Raw genomic sequence first — 26,275 nt, 5'->3', positions numbered from 1 at the left:
TATGCGATTATTAAGTATTACGGTGTAGATGAGGCTACTTTCTGAATACCTGCATACTAAGAAAGTGTGATTACAAAGGAAGGTACATTGTTGTGGATAGACCAGCGCAATCTCTGCGTCCTAGGCGGATTCACTCAGCTAGTATTACCCCGAACAAAGCATTTAAGGGTTGAATTATGTGTGAAACTTGACGAGACCGAAACCGAAACCGAAACTAATATAGGAACTAAACTTAAAGAGTCTTCGCGTGCTACCTGGTATATGAGCACGGACCGATTAATCTATCTGACGCCATCACGAAAGTCCGCAGGCCAAGTCCGCAATGCTTAGAAAAGGGCTTTTAGAAGGCGGAGGAATTAGGGTATATATCTCGCGGTTCCAACCTGTTTCTCGCATAGCTTCCTCACCGCCCTTATCAGTTTCAAAATCGCTGCCATCTCCCGTATTCGCCATGCCTTCTACTTTCAAATACCTACACAAACTTCGAGGCCAGCAAGTCTTGATCTTTGGAGGGAGCTCTGGTTTTGGCTTCGCCGTTGCCGAAGCTGCTATCGAGCACGGAGCACATGTCATCATCTCCGGGTCCAACCAAGACAGATTAGATGAAGCTGTTTCTCGACTTTCCCAACAGTATACGGATATCAAACGAGGCCAGCTTACATCTGCTATCATCGATCTAGCCAACCTTGAGGGTCTTGATTCCCGTCTCGAAGCCCTTCTGAATCACGTCACAGACGGTGGAGTGAAAAACATTGATCACATTGTCTTCACGGCCGACGCCACTCGAAGGGTTCCAAAGATTGCCGAAACAACGACTGAAGACATAAATCACGTACTGCAACTGCGTGCATTCTCGTCCAGCATTCTGGCCAAGGTTATCGCGGGCACGACGTACCTGCGCCGCTCTGCTAATTCGTCCCTCACTTTCACCAACGGGGTCAACGGTCACAGGCCGGTGGAAGGATGGGCACTTCCTGCCATGGCTTCAACATCGTTGGAAGGGCTCATAAGAGGCCTAGCGGTTGATCTTGCGCCACTCCGAGTGAATCTAGTATCAGCGGGACCGGTTGCGACAGAGTTGCTTGCTACACTACCGCAAAACTACCTCGATATGTATGCAGAGCAGACGCTGCTCAAGGCTATAGGGAAGCCAGAGGATATTGCCGAGGCATTTATCTATATTATGAAAGATCGTAATGTCACAGGATCGGTTCTCTTTTCAGATGGTGGCCGCCGACTGGCTTAAATTCTAAGGGCTTTAGACTGGTCGAGTGTTATTCTACACCCCGTGATGTGCCTTGTGTATGGAGCCATCGGGCCAGTTAAAATTACTCTTTTATTAGTAACCTCACATAATTAAGAGGGACAGAGTGTGTATAGTTTGGCCGCAATGGGTTACTTATCGCTATGGTCTTATGTGTAAGCGTGTTAGACCGCAGTGTTAGAGAGGGCCCGTCTGCGCTCCCTCATAGGAAGGTCAGTATCTGTATATTATAGTAGCCCCACTCCCCGATACTTTACCGAGATAGGTGTGGTCGCTCCGCTTACATCGTTGAGTGGCCGAGGCGCTACCTTCGATTCACAATACTGGGAAATCGACTTGGCCAGGATAACTTCTGGGACCACCCATGACCTCAAAAGCATGGTCAGTTGATGACGGAGTTGAGGGCTTTCCCAGCATTCGCCTTCAGAATACAACGACGACATTGCCGGCTTCCCGGTGGATGCTCCCAGGGACAGGGGCCACTCAGCCGGTGAGCAGCTTGAGTCGAAGGCATTCCAAAGAATGTGGTACGGTGGATGTGCCACAACGTCGTGTCCAGGGCTGCGTCAATGTCAGGAGAAGAGGAACCTAGGTAAAGCAAGACTTGATAGGCGCTGGCGTAGATCCTCGGCGTGAGGTCGACTTGCATCCACCTGTTGGATGCCATCCTGATTGATACCGACGGAGTCGACCCAGACGTGCCTCTTCAGGCCGCTTCATGGCCGACGAATGATGAGCAGGGCGGCCTTGCAGTTCCGCGTTTGCTCCTTGTGCCTCAAGACTCCTCATCGGTTCATCGGTAGGCTCCGCCATGTTGAAGCGCCTTGACTCTCAACCTGCCAGTAAGGAACCGCCAACACAGCCAGCATGCGGTCAGCCTCACAGCCACAATGACAGAAGTGCAACTTGTTTGCCTCACGCCACACGGGAAATGAGACGAATTAACAAAATAGCGCATTGGGAGCCCTGATCCTACCCCGCACCGAGTTGTGGCTTCCTTTGGACCTTCCGGGAACTAGGAGACGGAGGATAAATTTCTGAGTCTCCCAAGTTCGTTCATACCGCTACCGACCTCATCCGCTTCTACGCCAAAATGTTTTGACTTCTGACGGAATTCTGTCAAAAGTTTCCTGTCAACGTAGGATGAACGCAGTTAGCCTTCAAGCTCCACGATCGGTATGGCGTCGCAGGCCTTCCGAGACTCCCTATACGGAGATATGCCTCTTGAATCCTCTCGATCGGAGATTCGTCTTCTGGAACTTCTTCCATGCAAGGACGACAGTAAACCCATTGAATGTTGTCTTATCAGAACTACTCTTCCGGCTGGACCACCGTTCAGAGCACTATCCTACGTTTGGGGTGACCCAGGTTCGACGGAATACATCATGGTCAATGGCATCCCTGTTCCTGTCACAATCAACCTTGCTTCGGCTCTGAGACACGTGCGATGTCTCTTACAATCGAGTGACGGAGAGTCTGATAAAGGCAACTTCCTTTGGGCTGATGCGTTGTGCATCAACCAGGAAGATTTGGGCGAGAAGAGTCATCAGGTTGCACTGATGGGCGAAATCTATGGAGCAGCAGAGCAGGTCGTCGCCTGGCTAGGGGAAGAAGACAACGACATTCGGTTAGCAGTTCGAACCATCGAAGAAATAGGAGCTGCGATGCCCCGAGACTTCTGTCTTGGCCAAGTACCTAGCATGGCCTGGCTCGATGCCCTTTCCCATGTCTGGTCACGCGAGGAGTGCGTGGCCCACGGATCGTTCAACCGGCCTTTGGAAGCTCTCGAGAAGTTTATGAGAAGGTCCTACTGGTCCAGGAGCTGGATAGTCCAAGAGATTGTGTTAGCTAGAAGGGATCCTGTCTTCATGATCGGCTGGACAGTTCTTCCGTACGTTGCTTTGGAGAAGCTCATGTTCCTGTGGGATGGGATACTGGAATCGTCGGCCATACCATACGAGTCACGCTTGGCAATCCTGGGCGCTTTGAGCCCCAAAGGAAGTTCACTATCGGGTATCTACTGGTTAAGAAACGTGGTAGAAAAAGATTCAAGGGAAATCGGCCGCATCAGGTACAACTGGCCAAAAGGAATACTCCAGATGGCTGCAGACGGCATGCTCGCAACCGATCCGAGGGATAAAGTATTTGCATTTGGTGGCCTAGGCTTGACTTCACTACCTCCCGATTACACCGCTTCGGTCAGCCACGTCTACTCTGGATTTGCCAAGGAAGCCATAGAGGCGGGTTTGTCCTCACAAGTTTGGCAGTACTCTGGTGTTGGACTGGTCAGAACGGCAGCGGACTCTTCTTACTCTCTACCATCATGGATTCCCGACCTTCCATCAATACCACAACACCAAGGCACCCTTCTTCCTCTATTCTGCCAGGAATTTGCCACCAACAAGGACTTGGTTGGAGGCCAAGTCGATGTTGATCAGAGTTTCCACTTGTCCTGCTCAGGGTACCCGGTGGATTCTGTCTCCAAGGTATTTCAACGCCTCAATGACGCCCAAGATTTTGTCAAAGGCATACTCGAAGAATTGAAAAGCACTTGGTCTCACCAGAGCCCAAAGTCTCCAGTGACGCCGGCTAGTGCACTTCTGAGGACACTTCTGATCGACTGCGCGAACATGACCAAGAGGACGCGACTCACGGATGATAAAAAGTCCTTTATACAATTTGCTATCGAATTTCTCCGCGTATTTGCGCGGACACATGGCAATTTCGACGTTCAACGAGCGATCACTCTTCCTAGGGAAAATGATATGAGCCCTCTCACATACTTCCACGAGCAATTTTCCCTCGGGGAGCCCATGGGGCCAATGGAAGTCGTGCAATGGCCAACCACATATCAAGATATCTGGCATTGCGAGGTAGACCCCCAGGTTAGAGCTAGTCTTTCGTATTCATTCGCCCGAGTCCAGTCGCTGTTCCTGACCGCGGACGGAAGACTGGGATCAGGACCAGCGCATATGCAGGTCGGCGACAAGATTTTTGTGCTGCCGATGTGCAATGTCCCTCTGGTGCTGCGGGAGGTGGATGGCCACTACTTGTTGGTTGGAGTCTGCTTCGTGCTTGGCCTGATGGACGGCGAAGTTGCCCAAATGGTGCGTGAAGAAGGGCTTGAGCCGGTCGTTATCGAGATGCGATGAAGCTGTCGGCTATACCTGCGTTGAAATTGGAAGATTCAAGTTTCTTGACTCATGCAAGTGAGGGATGGAGGGGACACGGAACGTACAAGAATAGCGGCCGTCTAATGTTCCAGGACTTTACCACCAACTCGATCGTCTAACGTCAATGAATTTCCAACCATCTGTGGGATGCGAGGGGGTTGTTTCCAATAGCTGCGGAGGTGCATGTCGCGGCGCGTCATGGCGAAGAACCGGCCTGTCGCCTTCATAAAGTCAGGGTTCGCAATGAGCTAAGCAAGCCGCCCTAGATGACCAGCTTGGCTTGATTGCCAGATTCTGAGGAAAGCTTGGCTTGCGAGGCTTAGCTGTTAGCTGTTAGCTGTCATATTGAGATCATGGCTGTACGCATTGGATACCAATATAAGAAGACCCGAACATGAAAGTTGCGAAAATAGCATCATCGCACAATGGAGATGTTTTGATACGTCTGCAGCTGACGTGAGATGCGTGCGACCGATGCGTTAACGGTAGAAATGGCAGTATACAGCCACTTGAGGAAATCACCGAGCACATAATACCCGTTGAAGGCTTGCGGGGAGTTGCGATATACATGGGTTAGAGCTTAAAGGGTGCATACTCTGTGATTTTTGGATAGGGGAGTATCTGGCAGTCCTGGCAGACTTGCAGTAGAGCCATCACTGCGGAATTCCACCTCAATCAACCCTATGCTGGTATTTCCCCACGTGTCCTTGAGGGGTCTAATAAGCCCCTCGTCGCAGGTTTCAGCTCCTCCTCTTCAGCCTCCTATCCCCGTAGTCATCCTCATGCAATCCGGCTCGACTTGTTCCGGGGGGTTGCAGAATCAGCACGTCAGACCAGACACCCCGAATATGCGCAAGATACGTTGTCAAATGCTGGTACTGCTTGGCCAATTTCCCATTGGAGCACATTGGGGGCTATGCAGGTCTGTGGCATCTCATTCGACGTCGTTGCCGTGTTGTAGTGCCGCTTTACCGTCTTGTCCCTCCGTGCCAAGTCCAGCACATCGGGTTTCCTCGTACTCTTCGCGCTTGAAGGAGGAGGGCTGAAATGGGTTATTCGTGCTTGTGGTGAGACAAGGCCACTATGTCGACAGCGCCCAGGCCATCTTGGCGACTTGGCTGCCGCGGAGCCACCTGATGGACAATGTTGATCAACAACAGGATATGCAGTCAGAATGAGGAGGCCTCCTGAGTAGATCCGGGAGCATAATAAGAGATCAGGTTCCTTCCTTTGTTTCCCTCATCAAACTCAACCAACATCTTCTTCCAACAAGTTCATCGCAGCTCAACGCCCCTCAATTGCTTACCTCGACCCACCACCACTCATCACCATGTCTTTCCACGAGTCCGCTACCGACATCACCGTCGAGGGAAATATCCTAAAGGCTCAGCTCTCCAACGGCGAGGAGTACCTTGAAGCCGAGTTTGACCTCGACACCGTCATTGGTGTCAGCGACGGCGCCCTCACTTGGGGTGGCGAGAGTAGGCCATAACCAATGTTGTTAGACTCTCATGCGGTCACTGACACTGGTAGACTTCTCCGAGTCCTCGGAGGACATCTCCTTCGGCCTCGAGGGTGATGACGAGGTTCCCGTCCTCCGAGCCACCATCAACAACGAGGATGGCGAGCAAACCTCTTCTGACATTAATCTTTCTGAATACATCGCCAACAACTGCGGCGAATTTGAGTACGGTATGCTATTTAGTTCTCCATCTCTACAGACTTGAAACTAATTTGAGGCAATACAGTCGGGTAAGCATTGATGCATTTGGAAGCGGCACATTGTCGCATTGGACGGGAATGCACATGAATAAACCCATAGAAGATTAAGATTGAACATAACAAGCCTTGAAAACATACATCCATTTCTCTATTAGCATGACATAGGCCTAGGCTGCAACCAGTGCCGAAACCTAGTCCGTTTACACCTGATTTGGCGTCATCAACTCGCCATTCTCTGGAGCTCCAGCTGTACCAATCGGATAATGACAAGCCCACCATAAAGAGGGGAATTTGAGTGTACATGTAAGCTATCGCTAACTTACTGGGCGAGTGAGTATTCATGGTCAATGTTCGGCGCGGTAGAGAGCCCTATTCCCACAGAAAACACCCGAGGTCGAAGGCTTCACCATCCAAGCTCCATCTAATAAAACAGTTCCCGACCATCTAGCACCTGCCAGATAATGTGAGCCTGGGCAGGATGATAAAAGAAGGACTTCTCGACACATCATAACAAAACCATCGCTGAAGGAACAAGTTCCAAGCACCCCTGTCGCTGACCCTTCACTCTGCAGAACAACAGCAAGGTGCCCCTTACGATGATGCAATCGGTGGCATATGACACCTTTCCGGGTTTCAGTGCAAGAGACTTGAACGCATCGAACTAATTAGTTCAGCAAATGTCTATTTTCACATTTTCTGTCTTGCAGGTAGTATATGTGAGCAGTGCGGTGTTTTATCTTTTGTTGATACTACTGTCTAGTCATTTCACGCGGCCCCAGATGTTCACACCCTCTCCTACCACTCAGAAGCCTTCCACGTCCTAGCTGACTGCACTGGCACTTCAATGGCCTTCACATCGGTATCACCAGCATGCTTGGCAACAGCAAACTGCCAAACTCCCTCCGGTAACACCCATTGACCATCAACGCCACCCTCCCAGGAAGCCAGCTCTCGCTTTGTCACATTAAGCCTCAAGGAAGTCTCCTCGCCTGGCTTTAACACAGGAGTCTTGTCAAAAGCAACCAGTCGCCTCTCGGCGTCCTTTCCAGATGGCCAGGCATACAATTGAACTGTTTCTTCGCCATCAGCACTGCCGACGTTCTTGACGGTAGCGTTGAAACTCCACGAATCTGGGTTCTTGACTTCAATCTTGACTGAAGACTCAAACCGCGTGTAGCTCAGTCCATAACCGAACCAGAAGTGAGGTCGCACGTTGTTGTGTAGGTAGTATCGATATCCAAGATGGCACTCTTCCTTGTAAATGACCTTGCCGTCGACTCCAGGCCACATCTCCTGGTCTGCGGCATACGGGAGATCGGTGTACTTGCGTGGCCACGAGATGGGCATCCGGCCAGATGGGCTGATGACTCCCAGGAGTAAGTCTGCCAGCCCATTGCCCGCTTCCTGGCCACCGTACCAAGCCTGCACCAGGGTGCTACACTTGTCTTCCCATGGCAGCTCAACAGGGGATCCTGACTGGTTGATAAAGATCAGACGTTCAGGATATTTGCACCTTGTCAACAACGCCTCTGCCAACTCGTTCTGGGTGCCTGGGAGATGCATGAACTGTCGGTCATAACCCTCGCTCTCCCACTCGTCGTCAATGCCAAGGATAACAACTGAGTAGTCGCTCTCATCGGCAGTCTTGACAGCGGTATCGATCATGTCTTTCGGGAGCTCCTCTTCGAATCCAATGCGGACTGAAGGATGTTCTGAAAAGAAATGCAGCGATTCCTCTTCAGAGCGATCGGGCTTCGTCCAGCCCTCGACGACAAGGTCGTAGGTTTGCCCGGCGTTCATGTGCTTGGAGTTAATCTTCTCACGGCTTCCAAACGAATAGAAGGCCTCGGAAGTTTCTTTCCAGTTGCAGTTGTCGAGGACCAGCTCCCCGTTAATAAACAGGCGAGCCTCACCCACGCTCGCAATACCGAGCCGGTGGTTTCCGGTGGTCTGGGGACGTACAGTAGATGTGACACGGAAGGAATATGGCGGAACGTGGGCCTTTTGGAGAGGCAGTGGTGCAGAGTCAATAAAGTCGACCCAGGAGCTGTTGCGATGCTGCGTCTCGAGGATGGGACCCGAAAGGTCGCGAGTAGTGTAAAAGTCAACGCGGACTAAGTTCTTGCCGTCGTCTCCTGACGACCGGGACTTCCACTGGTCCTTCTTGAAGAGGGGCAGCCACTTCTTGGAGTATGCTCCCTGAGTGTACACGACACGAGTGTGCAGCCCTTGTGCCTCGACTGCAGCCTTGAAAGAGGTCATAGGTTGACTCAGGTATTGTGGGTTCATGGTGGCCGATCCACCGCCGCCTGGCGTTCCAACCAAGGCATTGGGACCGATGAAAGCGACTTGCTTTCCTGAAAGATCAGCTGGCTTCAGAGGAAGTGTGGAGCTGTCGTTCTTCAACAGGACAGCTCCTTGGGCAGCAACAGTTCGCATAAGCTTTATGCCTTCCTGTGTTGTTGACGACTGTTCCAGCTGCTTGCGAGTCTGCAGAGCCTCCTCCTCAGACAGTCCCAGGAGTCCCATTCTCTTGCACGTGGACAGAATCTGGCTGGCAGAGGAGTCAATGGCCTTGAGTAGCTTATCGGGGTTCTCGGTCTTCTTGACAGCCTCGAGGAGCAATTCTCCTCTCTTGCTAGATGGCCCAGGCATCTCGAGATCGAGGCCAGCAATGACGCTCTCGGCAGTAGAGTTGGTGCCGCCCCAGTCGCTCATGACGAGGCCCTTGAAGCCCCAGTCACCGCGAAGGACTTCCTGGAGCAGATGGTGGTTCATGTCGGCGTGGGCGCCATTGATGACATTGTAAGATGTCATGAGACAGCCCGGCGTGGTGTTTGATCGGACCACCATCTCGAAAGGCCTGAGATACATCTCTCTCAAGGCCTTCTCGCTGACTTTGGCATCGATGGTGAAACGTTGCCATTCTTGCTCGTTGGCAACGCTGAGGGAGGAGAGGCTGTATTAGCAAAGATCGCAAAGTTGAATATGACTCCTTACAAGTGCTTTACAGTCGCCATCACTTGGCCCGTCTCCTGGACTCCAGCCACATATTCAGTGGCCAAAGACCCCGTCAAAAAGGGATCCTCGCCGAAACTCTCAAAGTTGCGGCCGCCAAGGGGGTTTCTCGAGAGACAGATGGTTGGCGCGAGTAGAATCTGTGCCGCCTTCGTCCTGGCCTCCTCGCAGAGCAGACGACCGACAGATCGAATCTGTTGCTTGGACCATGTTGCTGCTTGGCAGATTGGCCCAGGGAGGAACGCGGCGGTAGGACCGTCGACCGCGAGCTGACCTCTAGCCCCGGAGGGACCATCAGTTGTCTTATCACAGTCAGTTTATGCACTAGGCATATCTCGGCAGGGGTGGTAACCTTGAGGGAACCGATGCCGAGCCGGCTTATCTCGTTGGTCTGCCATGTATCGGCTCCGGCCAGCAAGGAGACCTTCTCCTCTAGGGTAAGCAGCTGGAGAAGCTGTTCAACATCGTCGGTACGATGGGAGGCCATGGCTGGTTAATGCAACGCCACTTGAGGCCCGGTCTTGTCAAGGCGTTACGCTGCCGTGTTTCCCAGTAGCGCTCTCTGCTTGATCATGAGTTTCCATCCAGCGGTTTGCCTGGTTATATTTATCCGAGCCATGATACAAAGCGTGACCCCTCACACGAGATTAATCAGCGGCAGCGTGTTGTATTCCCTATTAAGGAGATAAACTACATGTCCAGATGAGGTATTATCTCAGACGCTCCAAGCTGTCGTTGTTATCACGGGATGCCGATGTCAAGGGTTCTATTGGCGTTGAGTATTGGAAAGACGGGCCTTCGGGCCATCTTCGTGAAATCCCCGGGGCGGCTTGTCTGATTCGGACTGGTCTGGTTCGTTGTGGTGGAGAAGCACGACTCAGTGACCCCTGTGTGAGGCGTAAGTGTTGAGATAATGGCACACTAGCCAGACCCGGGACTACCAGCATCTCCTCTTATCATAGAGAGATGCGGGGTACGGGAGAGATTCCTTTTGTTTAGTACTACAAGGGCTGCAATCCGGAGATACTAGGATACCCCCGATTAACCACTGCAGGTTTCTTCCTGGATTGGTGCTGGAAGCGAGAGAGGCTAGAGTTTGGAGTGACTCTTCATCTTGGAGCTAACATGACCGACCCTTATCGTGTTTCCCTGACATTTCCCCTGCGAGTGCGAAAGAAACGGCTATTATTGTCTACTAATTGCCATCTGGCTTTGTAGGAGAGGAGTGTGGAGATTTTTCCCCATGCATTATGAAGAAGTCCACTCGGTGTATCAATATCTCGTTCATTTATCTATAGGTTCAAGGCATGGGTTTTTTTAGCGGAGTAGGTTAATAGGTTAGAGCTGGGTCACTTGCTTTCAGCTACCGATATTGAACCCTTGCCAGACTAACACCACCCACTGAAGCTTATCGGAGCATTGAGTTGCCCGTACATGACTTGACAATGCTAGAGACTATGCTGGAACTGCATTTCCGGTTTCCACATGTGGGCACCATCTACTCATCCACTGGCTCAGTGCTCTGCTTGATGTCGGGCTTGACCTGGGCCAGAACCGCCTCAGCGTCCAACTTGGACGGAACTCCTTCGATGATCTTCTTGACACCAGTGACCTGGGAGTGAATCTCTCCATCGAAGAGAAGAGAGACTTCTTCAAGGGACAGATTTCGGGTCTCGACCCAGTATTTGGCCTTTATTCTAGTTAGCTATCTACTTACAGTGATGCGGTACAAGATACTCACTATGATTGCTAGTTGAAATAGGTTCCACCCGCCATTCATCATGTAGGTGATCCAGCCGATCTAGGAAGGCGTTAGCTCATCACTCATCACACGTTGGCCGACTCACGTTGTTCATTGCAATGGGGAAAGCAAAAATGGGGATCAAGATGGTCATGTTCTGCCACGTAATGCACCATGACATGCCGATACTTCGAATCTGGTAGCTGAGAAGCTCCGGAGGATACATCTGCAGGATTGGAGTCCATCCGAAGCTGTAAAACCCCTGGGCCAGGAACATCATGGCAACGTTGGCGTAGATGGCGCTCTTGTTGGTCGAGTTGCCGAACTCCTTGGTCAGAGCTCCGATGATGAAGAGGGTGACGGTGCAAAGAGCTGTCGAGATGATGGCCAGCATTTTTCTTCCGATCCGATCAGCCATGTAGGTGCCGAACAGGCAGATGATCAGGCAGAAGGCGTTGAGGACAACGTTGACCTGGAGCTGGGCGGTTGAGTCGGTGATTCCGGCGTTTGTAAGCGCAGTGCCAAGGTAGTACGAGAAGATGTTGCTGCCTGTCATCATGCTGAAGATGGCGACAGAAAAGACAAGCAGCATTCTCTTGCGGTATCCTTTGTTGACGTAGAGCTCCTTGATCGAAGGTGTCTCCATCTCCTTCTCGTAATCGAGCGATTCACAAATCTGAACAAACTGAAGCTGAACCGCCGGATCCGAAATGTCACCGTCAGAGGTGACCTGCGCAATAGCGGCAAGTGCCTCATCCTTGCGGCCCTGGTACGCCAGCCAACGGGGAGATTCAGGGGCGAACGGAAGTGCAATGATGGAGATGACGGTAAAGACAATCTGGCACAGCGCCGGAAGTCTCCAGGCCCACGTACTTTGCAGAAAAGAGGTGCCGTACGTGATTCCGGCTGAGAGCAGGCCACCAACATAGTAGACGTCGTTGATGAGACCTAAACCAAGGGTGCGGTGCTTGAGAGGCAGGGCTTCGGAGATGTAGACTGGAACTGCCATGTAGGTGCCGCCGATGCCAGCGCCAAGGATGAACCTAGCAACAAGGAACATGGCAATGTTCTGAGAAGCTGCTGTGAGGGCACTAACCAACGGTCAACTACTTTCTATGGTGTCTCGAGTAGATAGTTCAACTTGCCCGCCGATGATGGCCAGAATGGCGGAGTAGAAGAGCGAAGGCTTCCTTCCAATGTAGTCGGGGACCCTGGCAAAGCTGGCACTACCGATCGCTGCACCGACCCAGATGATACCCGAGTTGAGAGCCGTCGTAGTAGGTGTGAGACTGAAGTAATCCGTGTACGCGGGCAGGATATTCAAAGCGTTCATCATGGAGGCATCATAACCCAAGACCTAAAAGAGATGTCTGATTAGTAGAGAGTGGCTGTGATGTTCGAGGTACACGTACCGAGCCAGTGTTGATGGCGGTGCAGATGAGCAGGATGTTGACCTGCCATGACTTTCGCGGCACCCATGAAGGAAACTTGGACAAGACGGAGACAAAGGACATGATGGCGATATTAGAAGAGGGAGTACTGCGATTGTTGTCTCATGTTTCATATCAACAAGTCAAGATCCATTATATAGTCGACCCTCGATGCGACGTCCCCCTCCACCCCCGCACGCGGCACAAGTTTATCAATTGCTCACAAGTAGCTAGTCTTCCCCGGACTGGAGTTATCACCGCATTGGGTAATTCGCATGGTCGATAACTTGGAGCTCGGCTCTAGCCTCCCCTCCATCTCGCTTATCATTGCCTTCGTCTACGAGATAGCATCCTCCTGGGTCCCCAACTTAGTGCTATCAGGTCCATGCACCCTTGACCTGTAGTCCTGTGTTACGGCTGTGTTATTTCCGCTGGATCGCTCAGAAGCCCACCCCCCACCGCTTCTTCGAGCCCTTGACCAAGCTCATCCCTCACCACATTGGTTCCTCCGAACATGCTCCTCCGAAGGCGGATCTTGAATCTTGGAGCCCCGATTCCCAAAATTTCATCCCACTCACCCACCGGAGATGTTTTTCCTTGTTCATTACTCTTTTTCTCTTCCCCACCTTACTCCTCACGCAGTTCACCTAGCATGAAAACCCCTAGATTATCGCTACCTATTCGAAGCGGCAGGAGCACTTTAGGGTTATAGATCTCGCGAGAGAGGAAGCCTAGGGCCGGTCTTGGAGAGGTCGCGGTCCACGTTGGGGTCTTGTGGGCGGCTCGTCGGCCAGCACAGCAAGAAGAGTCTCGAGATATCTAGTGACCGTCGAAAACGGCAATATTCGGTAATTTGAGATATACAATACCAAGAACAGATCGATCAGCAGTTCCAGACATTTCGGTTACGCACATCAGAGAGGCAAAAGCGGTCCAAGGTGAGCGGTGAGGTCTTTGAGGTTTGGTCCCAAGGTAAAGGGTAAAGAAGACTTAAAAAAAAAAAAACCACAGAGTTGAAGGAAAGGATGAAATTGAAGACCAAGAAATAAAGGAGAGAAAAGGGGGCACAACTCGGTGTTGATCGCTATTCGGTAGAGCTAAGATAGGTCGCGTCGTGCTCCCAGATACCCACCAGGCAGGCAGATGAGTGCAACGATGTATTTATTGGCAACGATAGGCTTTTATTGAACTGTGAAGAGCATTCTCACTTACTAAGGAACTGTAAGTATGGCGCTATGATGGACTGACTCTCAAACAGCGTCCCTCTCCGCAGAAGACAGAGCCCGCGCGGATAAGGCCCCGCGCGGGGCACGGGCATCTCGGCGGTGGGCGGTGTCCAGCAACTGGCCCGGCCTGTGAAATGTCGGTGGCTGCAAGTGATTCGGATCAAGACTTGGCTAGGCAGGGGTTTGAGGTCAGTGTCCATTGCCGTCCAATGACAAGGCTGGAATCGCGAAACAGCCAGTCGGGGTCGATGTTCACGGAACCCAAACCCCTGGATTGAGTTCACTCAGAGCGGCCTTGAACATCATGCCAGTTTAATACCCGCGCGGCCCGGAGCCCTCTTCGGTACTTAGGGATATCGCCTCTCCGATGCCATCAGTTGGTAGCTGTTTGCTGCAGCTCTTGCGGGATTGCGGACTTGCGTGCTCGGCCGTGGGAAAGGGATTGAAGACTGGTCCTTGACACGGAATTCCACATGGAACCTCACATATATAAACAATGGCAGCTTTCCGACAATCTCTTATTGCGTCTACATTTCATCCTTTACTTAAAACTGCACCAACATCTTTGGAAAGCCCCCAAATATTGCCTGCACCATGTCGTCGCTTGTCGCAGTCGCCGGAGGAACTGGAAACCTAGGCCGCACCATCGTCGAGGCCATCATCGCCGACGGGAAATTCCAAGTTCTCATCCTAGCCAGAGAGGTAGATCTTGGTGCAGTCCCAGTAGGCAATTGGCTAACAATCTTGCAGGCCAATGCCGAAAAGGAGAAGCAGATTGGGGCAAAGATCCTGCCCGTCAACTACGCCGATGTCGACGGCTTGACCAAGGTCCTCGAGGATAACAATATCGAGACTGTCATCTCTACCCTGAACACCATGGGTGTTGCGGAGCCGGAGCTGAACCTCATTGCGGCTGCTGATCGGGCCAAGACCACGAGGCGCTTTGTTCCAAGCATTTGGGGCGCCAAGTACACCCAAGAGTGAGGGTCCCCAAGTCCTGCAGGTGATTGACATTGGCGCTAATCCATGTCTGCAATTTTGAGCAGGATCTCCGACAGCTTTCCCATTGCAAAGGCGAAGCTGGCTGTCACTGCCGCGCTTGAGAAGACGAGCCTCGAATACACCTCATGGCTTATTGGCTATTTTGCCGACTACTATATCGCACCCCATCTTCCCAGTCACATGACCATCCTGAGAGTTGTCATTGACATGGCGAACAACGCGGCGGCTATTCCTGGGTCTGGTGATGTCCCCGTGGCATTCACCTACACCGTGGATCTCGCCAAGTTTGTCTCCGCGTCGCTGTCCCTGCCCAAGTGGCAGCCCGAAACGTACCTCACCGGCGACAAACTGACATGGAATCAGCTTCTCGCGCTCGCTGAGGCTGCCAAGGGTACCAAGTTCAGCGTGACGTATGATTCAGTGGATTCGTTGAAGGAAGGCAAGGTCTCGGAACTGCCCAGCCACGCAGCCATGTATGGCTTTCTCCCGAAGGAACAGCTGCAGGGCATTTTGGCGACGTTTGGACTCATGTTTGAGACCGGCTTGTTCAACTTGGAGGGCCCCTCTATTGTGAAGGATTTCCCGGACATCAAGTTGAGGACGATGAAGGAGCTGCTGACCGAGGCCTGGGAGGGCAAGGAATAGGCATAGCCAAGGGGAAAAGGATCACTGCTGTCCTTACTCGGCTTTTTCTAGCTTACAGAACCAACCCCATTAGCTCAGGTGCATCACCTTTCTCATCAACTCCCAGCCCCCATCGCTTCGCCTCCGTTCACATGTCAAAATAGCCTTCTCTGCTAGACGATCAGAAAGATCCATTGAGACTTGGCGAACTCGATACGGACTAGGCACAGCCATCTGCGTGTCAGGGGGGATGTGGTCACGGCCAATATTGACGCCAGCTCCCTCTTCCTCTATCGTGACCACTTTACGCGCAATCCTGGCCGCGACAGCTCCGTTCCATATGCTTTCCTTATGTGTAGCCGTCGCGAGCATTTCGATGGCTCGACGCCTTAGAGAGGGGACACGACACTTGAGAGCGGTGTAGTACAAAGGTGGTATCAGCCCAATGTCAGCCGTAAAGCTGAACCCCCCTGAGCAGTAGCCTTCCGCCTTGTCTGCTACAATGGTTGCAATCGCCTCTTTCAAAAGGTTCTCGCAAGCCAACACCACAGAGACAAAGGACTCCTCGAAAGAGTCAAATATTGATTCGTCCGGCAGGGCGAGGCAAGTCGTCGCCATGACGACGGCCATGGTATGATAGACGGCCAAGAGTGGGTAGGATAGTGCGTCTCGGACGTTGAGCTGAGACGTCAGGTTCAGGCGGGAGACTTTGTAAGCACGTTGCCAGAGTCGAAGACCAGTTAGGATGCGACTTTGTGTATCGAGCAACTCTATCGGGGCTTCCCGGATTATGCGATCGCGTGGACACTGTACCGTGAGACAGTGGATAGCGTTGAAGAGCCCATCGAGGTGCTGCCTTGCTTGGCTCATGGAGCCAAACAGGGGAGGTGGGGCCTGGATGGTAGAGTCGGCGAGGACAGTAGCGATAGCGTGTGACTTCGACTTGCAACATCCACCTGGGACGCGTCCAAAGAGTGACGATTGGGCATAGAGGCGGGAGAACGCCTCAGCCAGGTAGCTGTCGTCGACAGATTCTTGAGGGTGACCCAGTACGATAAGGCCTTGTGTCCCTGCAGGCTGCAGGTCGGCCTGAAGCTGGCTGAGGAGATTCAGTCCGTTCTCGAGGTGAGTTTGGCCCTCCATATACCTCCCTTGAAGCAACTCCAAACAGACAAAGATAACACACGTTATGAGAACCATTCGAGTCGACGAGGCGTCGCGGTCAGTCTTTGCGAAATGGGGCCGAAGACAGGCAATGGCCTTGTTGTACTGCTCCAAAGTGAAACGTTCCTGTTGTTTGCAGGATTCGCTGTTGATCTCTTCCTGTGGACATGACCTCATGACCTCCAGCCTGTGAGCAGATCCCAAGGCGAGCAACGCATGGAGAACCGAGGGAGCCGTCATACTAGCCTGAAGGACCAATGTGTCCCAGAACCTTGAACTGAAGACACCGCACAGCTTGACGCTCGCTCGATGTCGAAACCAGTCAAAGCTCTCTCGCTCCAGACCATTCCTCGGACCGACTTGAGAGCGTGTCGACAGATCATGCAGGGTCCGGTTCTGGAGATTGACGGGTGTCACGGCGGGCCCTTCTCCCCAGACGCCGTAGCCGTCGCACACGCGGCCGGTGGAGAGGCATCGCCGGCAGCCTGGCCGGCCCTTGTCGCATTTTAGCCGTCGGATCCTATGGAAGGGAGGGTCAGATGTCAAAGCTAGCCGTTGCTTGCGTCAGAGGACTCTTACTTGCAAGTGCGGCAGCCGGATTTAGAGTAGATTCGCGTGCTGGAGCTGCATCTCGTCTTCGGAGGGCCCGATAGTGGTTTATCCATCACGCAGGATAGGTAACTCTGTCCTTTCAGGTTCGTGTGCAGCGGAGATGTCCAAGAACTGGACGCGCCGGAGTAGGGACAAGTAGTAGACAATCACGGGAAGCACCTGATTAGCCCGATCGCGGTTGTCCTAAGCCCATTCGTCGGAAGATGGTTCAAGTTCCCTTGACGTTGCACAGGAAACACGGTTCATGCCGTTCGCTCGTGACGATCAGAGTGGAACTGAAACCAGGGGTATGATTGGCCTCGTCGCGATTTAATCGATCTGATTGGTGTAAACCTCCCTTGGTTTCAGCCAGCCTTCGATAGAGTTTGGGAATAGCGTCAAGCAGCAAGGTGGGTTTCTAAGTACGCAATCCGAAAAATGTTTCCCCTATCTCTGGAACAACCTCTCAGTCATGCTGTCTCTCAAACTCCGCAATTCCGCCAGCAGGGTCGCCCTGTTTCTGGTCCTTAACGGGAGACTCATTTGGCTAACTCCGGCACTATGGACCGGACATAGAGATCGCATGCCGGTGTCTGGTGCAGTCAAACATATAAGACGCTCGCATGTTCATCATGTATCGACTCAATCTACCAACAACTCACACCCGCATACGAGCTGTTCTAATCAACTCTGGCTCTATAAACCACGCAAGGTTTAAAACTTCTCTTGGACTACCTGCCTTCTACAGCACAATGGCCCCTAACGACTATGATCCCGCCAGGGACATCCCAAATTTGGACGGCAAGGTTATTCTGATCACAGGCGGCAATATCGGCCTCGGAAAGCAATCGGCCCTGGACCTCATAAAGCATAACCCAGCCGAGATCTGGCTCGCTGCCCGCAACTCCCAAAAGGCCGACGCCGCCATCACCGAACTCAAAGAGACAGCCCCTCAAGTGTCTGTCCGGTTCCTCCAACTCGACCTAAGCTCCTTCGAATCCGTCAAAAACGCCGCTCGCATATTCACATCTTCTGTATCTCGTCTTGATATCCTCCTCCTCAACGCTGGCGTCATGGGCTGCCCACCAGGCCAAACCAGGGAAGGCTACGAGACGCATTGGGGAATCAACCACGTTGGTCACGCCTTGTTGCTCAAGCTTTTGACTCCCCTGCTTCTCAGGACAAGGTCCAAGTCTCGCTCCGAGGTGAGAATCGTCTCGGTCAGCTCTGTCGCCCACAAGTTCGCTGTTTCAGGCGGCATCAAGTTCGACATTCTCAAGACCAACGGAGGGGGCGAATCGCCCAACAACCTATACGGTCAGAGCAAACTGGCAAATCTCATCTACGCCAGGGAATTTGCCGAGCACCACCCGGAGTTGACATCTGTTTCCATCCATCCAGGCACCGTCAAGACGGATCTTCAAACCTCTGGCGGAAACCTGCTCATGCGAGGATTTCAAAAGTTCATCGTTCCTCTCATTGGAGTTGAAGTTCAGGAGGGTGCCAAGAGTCAGTTGTGGGCAGCCACAGCCAAGGCTGGTGTTGAAAGCGGAGAGTACTATGAGCCTGTTGGAGTTGCTGGACGAGGTAGTGCGTTGTCGAAGAACAAGGAGCTGGGCAAGAAGCTTTGGGATTGGACGGAGAAGGAACTTGCGGCACATAATATCTGAGCATCTGTTTAGCCTACTTAGTGGCAGTTAGTGTGCTGGAGGACCCTTATACCTGTAAAGAAATAGTTGTAGATACGAGGCTTTTACGTGTCGTTTTCATGAAATGATCTCCGGATCTCCTTTTATAGAGAACAAGCCGAATTGGTAATAAAATATTGAGTTTGACTACGCAAGAAATACTACCTAAGGTGACATATAGTCCCGCTTATTTCCGTGCTTGGTCTCCCCGACTTCATGTCAAACACCTTGCAGGTGCAACAGAAACCAAGCACGGGGAACCGGGCCGGTCTCCAGGTCCTCTCAAGTAGTTGGGCTGCGAGGGGGCCTACCCAAGACCAACAGCTATCTGACAAACTGCCAGTGTTGACCGCCTGGTTATGCATGTTGTGAGCAACGCGACAGGCTGCTGTCAGCAACACTGATTCCTAGTTATCTTTCGTCCTTCCCAAGTATAATTCTGCTAGATCACCAAATAAGAACACGCGCGATGCCTGGATGCCCAGTGTGCACAAATTTCAATCCCGGGTCTGCCCATGACGGGCCACCTGACGGTGGATCTGTCTCTAAGATTGTCTACTCGGCTTCAAAGGGATGCCACTCCTGCAAGGTATTGAAGGAATGCATCGAGGGCCTCTTCGACATTCAAGATGAGTCAGAATACACCTTCGATCTGGCAGTTCGTGATGGTTCTGAACCTGGTACTTGCTATCTTGATCTCGAAGTATCGAAAAAGGGACATAAATCCACGGGGATACAAATCTACAGGCAAGGTGAGACTTGTCCGTTGTTAAAGTCTTGCATATTTCTTAATCTTGAGTTCAACTCGATTAGCCGATAGTTGCCCATGGGATATATTCTCCAGAATCAAGGATGTGCTAAGCAGTTCATCTGACGAGAGCCTTACTTAGGTACAACGACGGGTAGAGGAGTGCCTAAACAGCCATCAAGATTGCAACATCGCCTCAAGTTTCTTCCCGACGAGAGTTATCGATGTTGACTGTGGGAAAATCATAGTCAAGGTGGTCGAGGCGCTGAAGGGTGAAGACTATGGACAAGGCAAATATATTGCCTTGAGCCACTGCTGGGGAGACCCAAAGCAGATGACCACCAAGCTCACTATGCACACCTTGAAAGATTACAAGTCTGGGATTTCTATTTCTTCGCTCCCCCAAACGTTCAAGGATGCCGTCGAATTTGCGAGGAAGATGGGCATTCGCTATCTTTGGATCGATTCTCTGTGCATTATTCAACGGGACAAGGAAAAAGACACAGAAGAAGACAGAGAGTCTTCCGACAAAGACTGGATGCAGGAGTCGAAAAGAATGTGTTCAGTCTATGAGAACTCTTATTTGACTGTCGCAGCTGCTTCAGGTTCGGGATGTTGTGATGGGCTCTTCCGAACCCCGAAACGAGCCGAAGTGGAGGGGTGCACCCCCAACGGCAATTCTTATCATCTCTTCGCTCGGGAAGATATTCGACACTCCAAGTCGGACTTTCCCCTGATGAAAAGAGGCTGGGTCTTCCAGGAGAGGCTCATCTCGCCACGAACATTATACTTTGGCAGACAGGAGCTGTTATGGCAATGCAGACAAGTTTCTACGTGTCAATGCGGCATACTTGAAGATTGGGATGAACCTTAAGACGATTACCCCGACTTTCTCAAGCTTCCAACACGGCATGATCCGGAACTGCAAGCCAAAGTCGTCAGCAAGTGGCATCAGCTAATCCAGGTCTACGCACAAACAACTTTAACCTATCAGAGCGACAAGCTTGCAGCTGTTGAGGGAATTTGTCAGTATATTCTTCCACTGCGCAAGGGCAAATACCTAGCTGGGTTGTGGGAAGACTCTCTTGCTAGAGATCTTTTATGGAAGGTGGGAGACAGTTTGTCGACTCAAGGCCCAGTTAGGACTGAAGAAAAGCAATCAGAACCAAGAAAGACGCAGTGGAGCGCCAATAGATGGCTCTTCCCTACATGGTCTTGGGCTTCAGTTACGGGTCGACTTTTATGGGACCTTGATGGCATGACGAAGGGAGTTACGCCAGACACATTCCACATCCGCAAGCGTGATGAGCCATTGAACACGGAGCCAGGGTATGAGCTCAAATTAGAAGGCGTTCTCGTGCCGGCCAAGCTGAGAGCTCTCCAGCAACGGGGGATGGGGTTTTCCCAGGACTACAATCTGCGGGAGAAAGGGAAGGGTTTTGTGAGCTCAGACACAACTGTCTATTGTTTGCGCGTATTTTTCTTGGAGCTGGAAAGGGAGTATAGGTCACTGGTTCTGCATCGTTTTGATAACACAGAGGACGTGTATGAGAGGATTGGCTTTTTGGAACATGAGGGATCGAACCCACCTCAGTGGTGGGAGTCGGGTGAAAAGGAATGGAAGCCGAAGAAACAGGCCATCACGCTTGTTTAGTAATTCTCGAGAAGCTATTTATCCCTCACCTAGCCCAATACTCAGTAACTACAAACTGACAAGATGTAGCCTATGGTTCAATGTCCTGTCTACTAGCAAGGGCTGTTGATGAAGACAGTAGTCCATATTATTAGATTCAAGGTTATAGACTATTTGTATTGCGCTTGGACAGATTTCCTATCGACTACCTAGGCGACTTCATATCACTCGCTTTACTCTTCCTCTCCAGAGGTAACCTTACCCTCAGCGGTCTCAACATCCATGACGCCCCGACCATGACCAGAAGCGGTAATAAGCTCCGGCTTCTCAGCCTTCAGCTCAGCAAACTTCTTCTCAGCATCCCAGACCCAAGGCGTGTCAGCGGCAAAGAGAAGATCCATCTCCTCAAGAGTTCGCTGGTTACTCTCGGGGTAGAGGGCCCAGACCATAGGGATAGCCAGCAAGTTGCAGGCACCAAAGATGTGCAGAGTGTTCTCGCCAATGTTGGAGAACATGACAGGGCAGAGGAGGGTGAGCCAGCCGTTGCCGATACTCCAACCAAAGACTCCCCAGGCGTTACCCTTGGCTCGGACTTGAAGGGGGAAGATCTCGGCAGGGTACAGCCAAGGGACAGTCAACCAAGTAGCGCCGAACACAGAGGTGAAGATGAAGACGAACGAGGCAGCAGCAGCTCCGTAAGAGTTCGCCTTAGCCGTGTCTCCGTCTCGCGATGCGTCCTGGCCAAGCTTGGAGAAGGCAGCAGCAAGGAACATGGCAATACCCTGACCGACAGCGCCCCAGTATAGTGTCCAACGGCGACCGATGCGGTCAAGCGTGAAGACGCATATGAGTGTGGCGAACATGTAGAAGATGTTGTTGAGACCACTGATCCATTGGGACTTCTCTGAGCTGAAGCCAGCAATTCGGAAGATTGTGGGAGCGTAAACAGTGACACCAGCGATGCCAACCCACTCTTGAATGATTTGAAGCCTACGTATGTTAGTTGGATTTTCTATCAATATCAACTCAATACTTACCAGATAACAAGCTGCACACGACGTCCAGTGTGGAGCTCTCCAGAGCCAATACCAAACAGCATGTGGATGTAAGAGTTCTTGGAAGACTCCTTGTTCTCGAGCTGAACAATGTTCTTGATGTCCTGATACTCAGCCTGGGCACGAACAATCTCGGTCTCATCAGATCCACGCAGACGGCGGAGGATGTACTGGGCTTCATCGTCGCGGCCGACCTTGACGAGCCAGCGAGGAGACTCGGGGAAGAACCAGACCAGGCCGAACAGGAAGAGGAGAGGAATGATCTGGAAAGCGATGGGGAATCGCCAGCGGAACGGAGAGGCACCTCCATCGATGAAGGAGAGACCGAACTCGAGCCAGTAGGCAACCACGACACCAAAGATGTTGAGGGTGAACTCGATGGCGATGAACTGACCACGAGAAGTGTGCTCAGCAGTCTCAGTAGCCCAGACAGGAACAATGGCGTTCAGGATACCGGTTCCAATACCGTTGACGGCACGAGAGCAGATCATCCAGTTGGCATTCTGAGCAGAGCATTGCAAGGCGGCTCCAATAATAGCCCAGACGGAACCAAGAGCAATAGTCTTGATTCTACCAATCTTGTCACCAACCCAACCACCTAGAAGGCAGCCGAAGAGAGTACCAAGATAGTAAACAGACACAATACCGCCTTGCAACAGACTGTCTGTCACGACGGGGTCTCCGGTCTCTTCATCAACATAACCAAATCCCATAAGGTCAATGTAGTGCTTGGCATTGTTTACACCGCCCATCATTCCTTGGTCATAACTAGATTCTCGTTAGTTTGATAGACGATTGCAGGGGCTTGGCAGATCATACCCAAAGAAGAAAATGGACAGAGCTGCAATGCAGTTGATGGCGATGAGAAGCTGACGCTTCTCGAAGTGGTTTGCCACATTGAAGCCCGGAAGACGCTCCATCTTTGGCGAGTTGATGTTGTTGGATATCTGGATATAGAGGAATGCCAACTTGTAATCGTGGAGCGAAGTCTGGGGCACTTATATAACTTTTGGAATGTGGAGGTTATCACTCCAGATGGGGTCAAACCACACATCTCCACATCTCGGATAACCGTATTCTACTAGACGACTTGCTTTAATTTTTTACCAAGTTTTCCAGGGGGCGGAAACAGGGCCGCTCCCTGAAGGTGAACCTGTGAGGCTCTTTGCCTGTGCATGAACGTCACATGGTTTGAAGCCCATCTTTTCTGTGCGGGTTTGTTTGCAGGTGGAGATGGAGTCCCCACGTTTTACGCGCACGAATCAGCATTTCAGATGACTTCCTTTCTATGGGGTCGTTTTTTTTTTCTCTGCATGGCTCGTGACAGGGTCGCCAAGGCGACAGGCAGCAGTTTAAAGAACTCGGGTGCGGCTCCGTGGGACGAGGAGTTCCTCTGACATTGGAGGATTGCATCTGATGGGACATGTCAAGTCATGTTGCATATGCTATCTTTTACGTGAGTCTCGTAGCGTAGCAATAAAGGAGAATGACCCCATCTTCGGGCTCCAAGATGATCAACTCCTTCCGGGGGGAGGGGTCCCCATGGGCTCGGGATGTGAAAATCAGGTCAAAACGCGGAGGGCCCAAAGCCCACTCATTAGACCCCCTGTGACAAAGAAGAGAGGGCGGCTGCCGTGTAGCCGGTCCGCTATGACGCTTCCTTATTCTTCTCGAGGAGGCTCGTGCCAAGAGCTGAATCCGCGGCTCTGGGATATGGGGGGGGGTTTGTGCCATATGGGCAGACTCCGAGTTTCCGAAGCCACGCGGATCCACATTGAGGATCGGTCAAGACGTCTTGAATTGAAGCGTTTGAAGCGGCCGCCATGGTTCACGATGCCATCAGTTGTTGTTTGCGCTGTCTTGATGAAGTGGTAATCTTTGCCAAGATACACATAAGCGGCCTCCACGTACGATCACTGCATCGCTAGTGTGATGCTCCCAGGAGGTAATATCGCTATTTCTCTTACATGCCAGCAAGAGTGGCTGCTATTACACACTTGATCCAGAACTCAATACGCCACGACTCCCGGCAATACCGAGTACAAGGTCGCCAAGACAACGCTAACAGCCGCAAGGACAAGGCACACAGCGCGAATGGTTCGGTAACATGTTGTGTGCAGGCGGTCCAGTAGCATGGCAGCGCTTCAGTATAAGGACATCCGCCATGCGAAGGGATCATGGAGAACAAGAGGGCGGGAGATGGGATGAGGTGCTCCAGTATCTGGTACCCGTTGTCAGTTAACGAGGGCTGGCGAGGCCTCCCTGTCAGCTGGGGATGGGCCGGGAAACCTTGGATGAGCGAGTGCGCGGACCAGGGTGAATGCCTCAGGCGAGGGAGAACGTATGACTGGGCAAAGAGAATGGCACTGAGTGTGATCTGGTCAGAGAATGTCGTGTTGCAGCGTGTATCTGTCTGGGAAGCATCTACTCTAGACTCGCGACTCTCATCCAGCTTGCGGACGAACAGAGCTGGCACATGCTGAGTACAGCAGATCTGACCCCGAAGATCTTTCCCGAGCACATAAGCGAAAAAATTACCCGCAATGGCCATACTGCATAAGTGAGAAATGTAGATAAGATAAAAGATTCCCCTCTCGAGCGTAGTACTCGTTGGATATCTCTGAGACGTCAGATGTTGCGCACAAAGGTAGCGCCTACAACGGGCGCGAATTGCGCACGCCTGAGCCCACCACACGCGTTCGAGAGAGCCTCGGCGAGCACGAGCACGTTACAGGAACTGACACTGTCCCCAGCTTCCCTTTAAAACTGTTACCTCAAAAGGGGGGTCGTCGCGAAGACATTTGACGCGTCGAAGGACGTTCAGCCCGCATCAACGAATCAGGCCTAGCCCCTCATCCTTCGCGTATCGCTAAAACGTCACGGCCCTCGTCGATCTCTTTGCTCGTCGAATCATTTACCTTGTTGCAGACCCGCCACATCCACTCGAAACATCCACATTGCCTCGGTTGATCGCCGACGCACTGTGTAGCGGTGGAAAGTCCAGCAAAAGAACAGTGCGCATGTTTATCAATTTGCGGATACAAATGACGGGAATAATTTTCTAGTCTGCAGGGGTCTTCAATCAGGAAATGATCGGTCGTTACTCTGGAGATGGGAGGGAATCTCCTCGACGCGAGTCAGACACGTTCCGAGGAGCGGGAGAAGCAGGTTATTCTCGGGCATTGGACAGAGAACACATACGCGGAGTGATTGAGATGGCGTTCTTATTGTTCTGTAGCATATGGTTGTTCCGACTTCAAACTTGGGTTGTAAGAACTGGATTCTCGATATCAAGACTCGAGTGGCTTGGAGGAACCAAATTAAAGAAAGAAACATAGAGATAAGAATGATCACAAGCGTTGGATGAGAAACTTCTAAGGTCCAAGCCTATAAAACTGAGTTCCATATCTTTGTACCTAGCTTCGTGGGATGAAAATGGTGAATGAGGGATGGACACCATCAAGTACCCTGACTCATTCAAAACATACGTGATCGCACGCTTCATTCTCATTCATCGATAATTTATTACACGTAGACTGAACAGTAATAGAAGAACGGGTTCCATGATCGAACCAAGTTCATCTTTTTTGGTCGACTCCCTGCAGTATTTTGGGTATTTTTGGCTGAAAGATTGTTTTGGTCATTTGGTCAAGGGTAGGTTGAAACCACGACAGCCATCCACGAAAGCAGACGGTGCAAGGGGTTCTTTCATCAAATGAGTTATAGCAGCGATCAAATCGTGCATTTGATGAAAAAAGAAAAGAGAGAAAGACATGCTGTTATCATTAAGCAGCTGGAAAAGACTCATTTATATTCTTATTGCGTAGAGAAAGTGGAACTGTTTGTTATCTCCTAAAGCTTGCCTTGTCGACTCAAGGCAATCATGAACGAGGGTGTTGATCACGTAAAATGGTTCTATCGAGATATCTTGTTTCGACATTGAAATTGAACGTGTTGGATGGCAACTGGTCCGCGTTGTATGTCCCCATCTTCAATTCACGTTTCATGCGAGGCCACAAGAGTCGCACGCTTAGACCACACTTTGTGCACCCTGTTAAATGATGGAAACTATGAATAAGAAATGATGCTTATCGTTAATAGCTGATAGAGTTAGAAATCTCCTGATTTTCCTTGCTGTTGTTTAATGGCTCGCCAATCAGGCTCAGCCTCGCTGTCTGTGGCTTGAGTCCGGACCT

General features: G+C 51.5%; 9 protein-coding genes across 9 annotated transcripts; 5 read left to right on the top strand and 4 right to left on the bottom strand.

The window, feature by feature from the left end:
- Nucleotides 1-451: 451 nt before the first annotated feature.
- NCS57_01333800 (putative short-chain dehydrogenase) lies at nucleotides 452-1,246 on the top strand (the record flags this gene model as incomplete). Its single annotated transcript, XM_053062979.1, has 1 exon — nucleotides 452-1,246. One exon carries the CDS (start codon nucleotides 452-454, stop codon nucleotides 1,244-1,246), a length of 795 nt encoding a protein of 264 aa, XP_052907874.1.
- Nucleotides 1,247-2,442: 1,196 nt separating this feature from the next.
- On the top strand, nucleotides 2,443-4,416 carry NCS57_01333700 (HET domain-containing protein; the record flags this gene model as incomplete). The annotated part of the gene is made up of 1 exon (XM_053062978.1): nucleotides 2,443-4,416. One exon carries the CDS (start codon nucleotides 2,443-2,445, stop codon nucleotides 4,414-4,416), a length of 1,974 nt encoding a protein of 657 aa, XP_052907873.1.
- Nucleotides 4,417-5,695: 1,279 nt separating this feature from the next.
- On the top strand, nucleotides 5,696-6,193 carry NCS57_01333600 (CVNH domain-containing protein; the record flags this gene model as incomplete). Its single annotated transcript, XM_053062977.1, has 3 exons — nucleotides 5,696-5,918; nucleotides 5,971-6,129; nucleotides 6,186-6,193. The coding sequence occupies exons 1-3, from the start codon at nucleotides 5,768-5,770 to the stop codon at nucleotides 6,191-6,193; spliced, it is 318 nt and encodes a 105-aa protein (XP_052907872.1). The 5' UTR covers nucleotides 5,696-5,767.
- A 761-nt stretch (nucleotides 6,194-6,954) lies between these two features.
- On the bottom strand, nucleotides 6,955-9,664 carry NCS57_01333500 (Beta-glucosidase; the record flags this gene model as incomplete). The annotated part of the gene is made up of 3 exons (XM_053062976.1): nucleotides 6,955-9,118; nucleotides 9,160-9,479; nucleotides 9,530-9,664. The coding sequence occupies 3 exons, from the start codon at nucleotides 9,662-9,664 to the stop codon at nucleotides 6,955-6,957; spliced, it is 2,619 nt and encodes an 872-aa protein (XP_052907871.1).
- Nucleotides 9,665-10,675: 1,011 nt separating this feature from the next.
- On the bottom strand, nucleotides 10,676-12,432 carry NCS57_01333400 (MFS domain-containing protein; the record flags this gene model as incomplete). The annotated part of the gene is made up of 5 exons (XM_053062975.1): nucleotides 10,676-10,867; nucleotides 10,919-10,978; nucleotides 11,025-12,009; nucleotides 12,064-12,275; nucleotides 12,331-12,432. The coding sequence occupies 5 exons, from the start codon at nucleotides 12,430-12,432 to the stop codon at nucleotides 10,676-10,678; spliced, it is 1,551 nt and encodes a 516-aa protein (XP_052907870.1).
- A 1,736-nt stretch (nucleotides 12,433-14,168) lies between these two features.
- Nucleotides 14,169-15,221, top strand: NCS57_01333300 (NmrA domain-containing protein; the record flags this gene model as incomplete). Its single annotated transcript, XM_053062974.1, has 3 exons — nucleotides 14,169-14,276; nucleotides 14,325-14,554; nucleotides 14,621-15,221. 3 exons carry the CDS (start codon nucleotides 14,169-14,171, stop codon nucleotides 15,219-15,221), a joined length of 939 nt encoding a protein of 312 aa, XP_052907869.1.
- Nucleotides 15,222-15,290: 69 nt separating this feature from the next.
- NCS57_01333200 (Zn(2)-C6 fungal-type domain-containing protein) lies at nucleotides 15,291-17,029 on the bottom strand (the record flags this gene model as incomplete). The annotated part of the gene is made up of 2 exons (XM_053062973.1): nucleotides 15,291-16,884; nucleotides 16,944-17,029. The coding sequence occupies 2 exons, from the start codon at nucleotides 17,027-17,029 to the stop codon at nucleotides 15,291-15,293; spliced, it is 1,680 nt and encodes a 559-aa protein (XP_052907868.1).
- A 678-nt stretch (nucleotides 17,030-17,707) lies between these two features.
- On the top strand, nucleotides 17,708-18,625 carry NCS57_01333100 (uncharacterized protein; the record flags this gene model as incomplete). Its single annotated transcript, XM_053062972.1, has 1 exon — nucleotides 17,708-18,625. The coding sequence occupies one exon, from the start codon at nucleotides 17,708-17,710 to the stop codon at nucleotides 18,623-18,625; it is 918 nt and encodes a 305-aa protein (XP_052907867.1).
- A 2,632-nt stretch (nucleotides 18,626-21,257) lies between these two features.
- On the bottom strand, nucleotides 21,258-22,999 carry NCS57_01333000 (uncharacterized protein; the record flags this gene model as incomplete). The annotated part of the gene is made up of 3 exons (XM_053062971.1): nucleotides 21,258-22,014; nucleotides 22,062-22,847; nucleotides 22,899-22,999. The coding sequence occupies 3 exons, from the start codon at nucleotides 22,997-22,999 to the stop codon at nucleotides 21,258-21,260; spliced, it is 1,644 nt and encodes a 547-aa protein (XP_052907866.1).
- Nucleotides 23,000-26,275: the final 3,276 nt, after the last annotated feature.

The sequence above is a fragment of the Fusarium keratoplasticum genome, chromosome 11 (genome assembly GCF_025433545.1).
Source record: "Fusarium keratoplasticum isolate Fu6.1 chromosome 11, whole genome shotgun sequence".
Taxonomy (NCBI): domain Eukaryota; kingdom Fungi; phylum Ascomycota; class Sordariomycetes; order Hypocreales; family Nectriaceae; genus Fusarium; species Fusarium keratoplasticum.
Note: the sequence above shows the minus strand (reverse complement) of the source record. Positions and strands in the feature narration are given on the sequence as shown.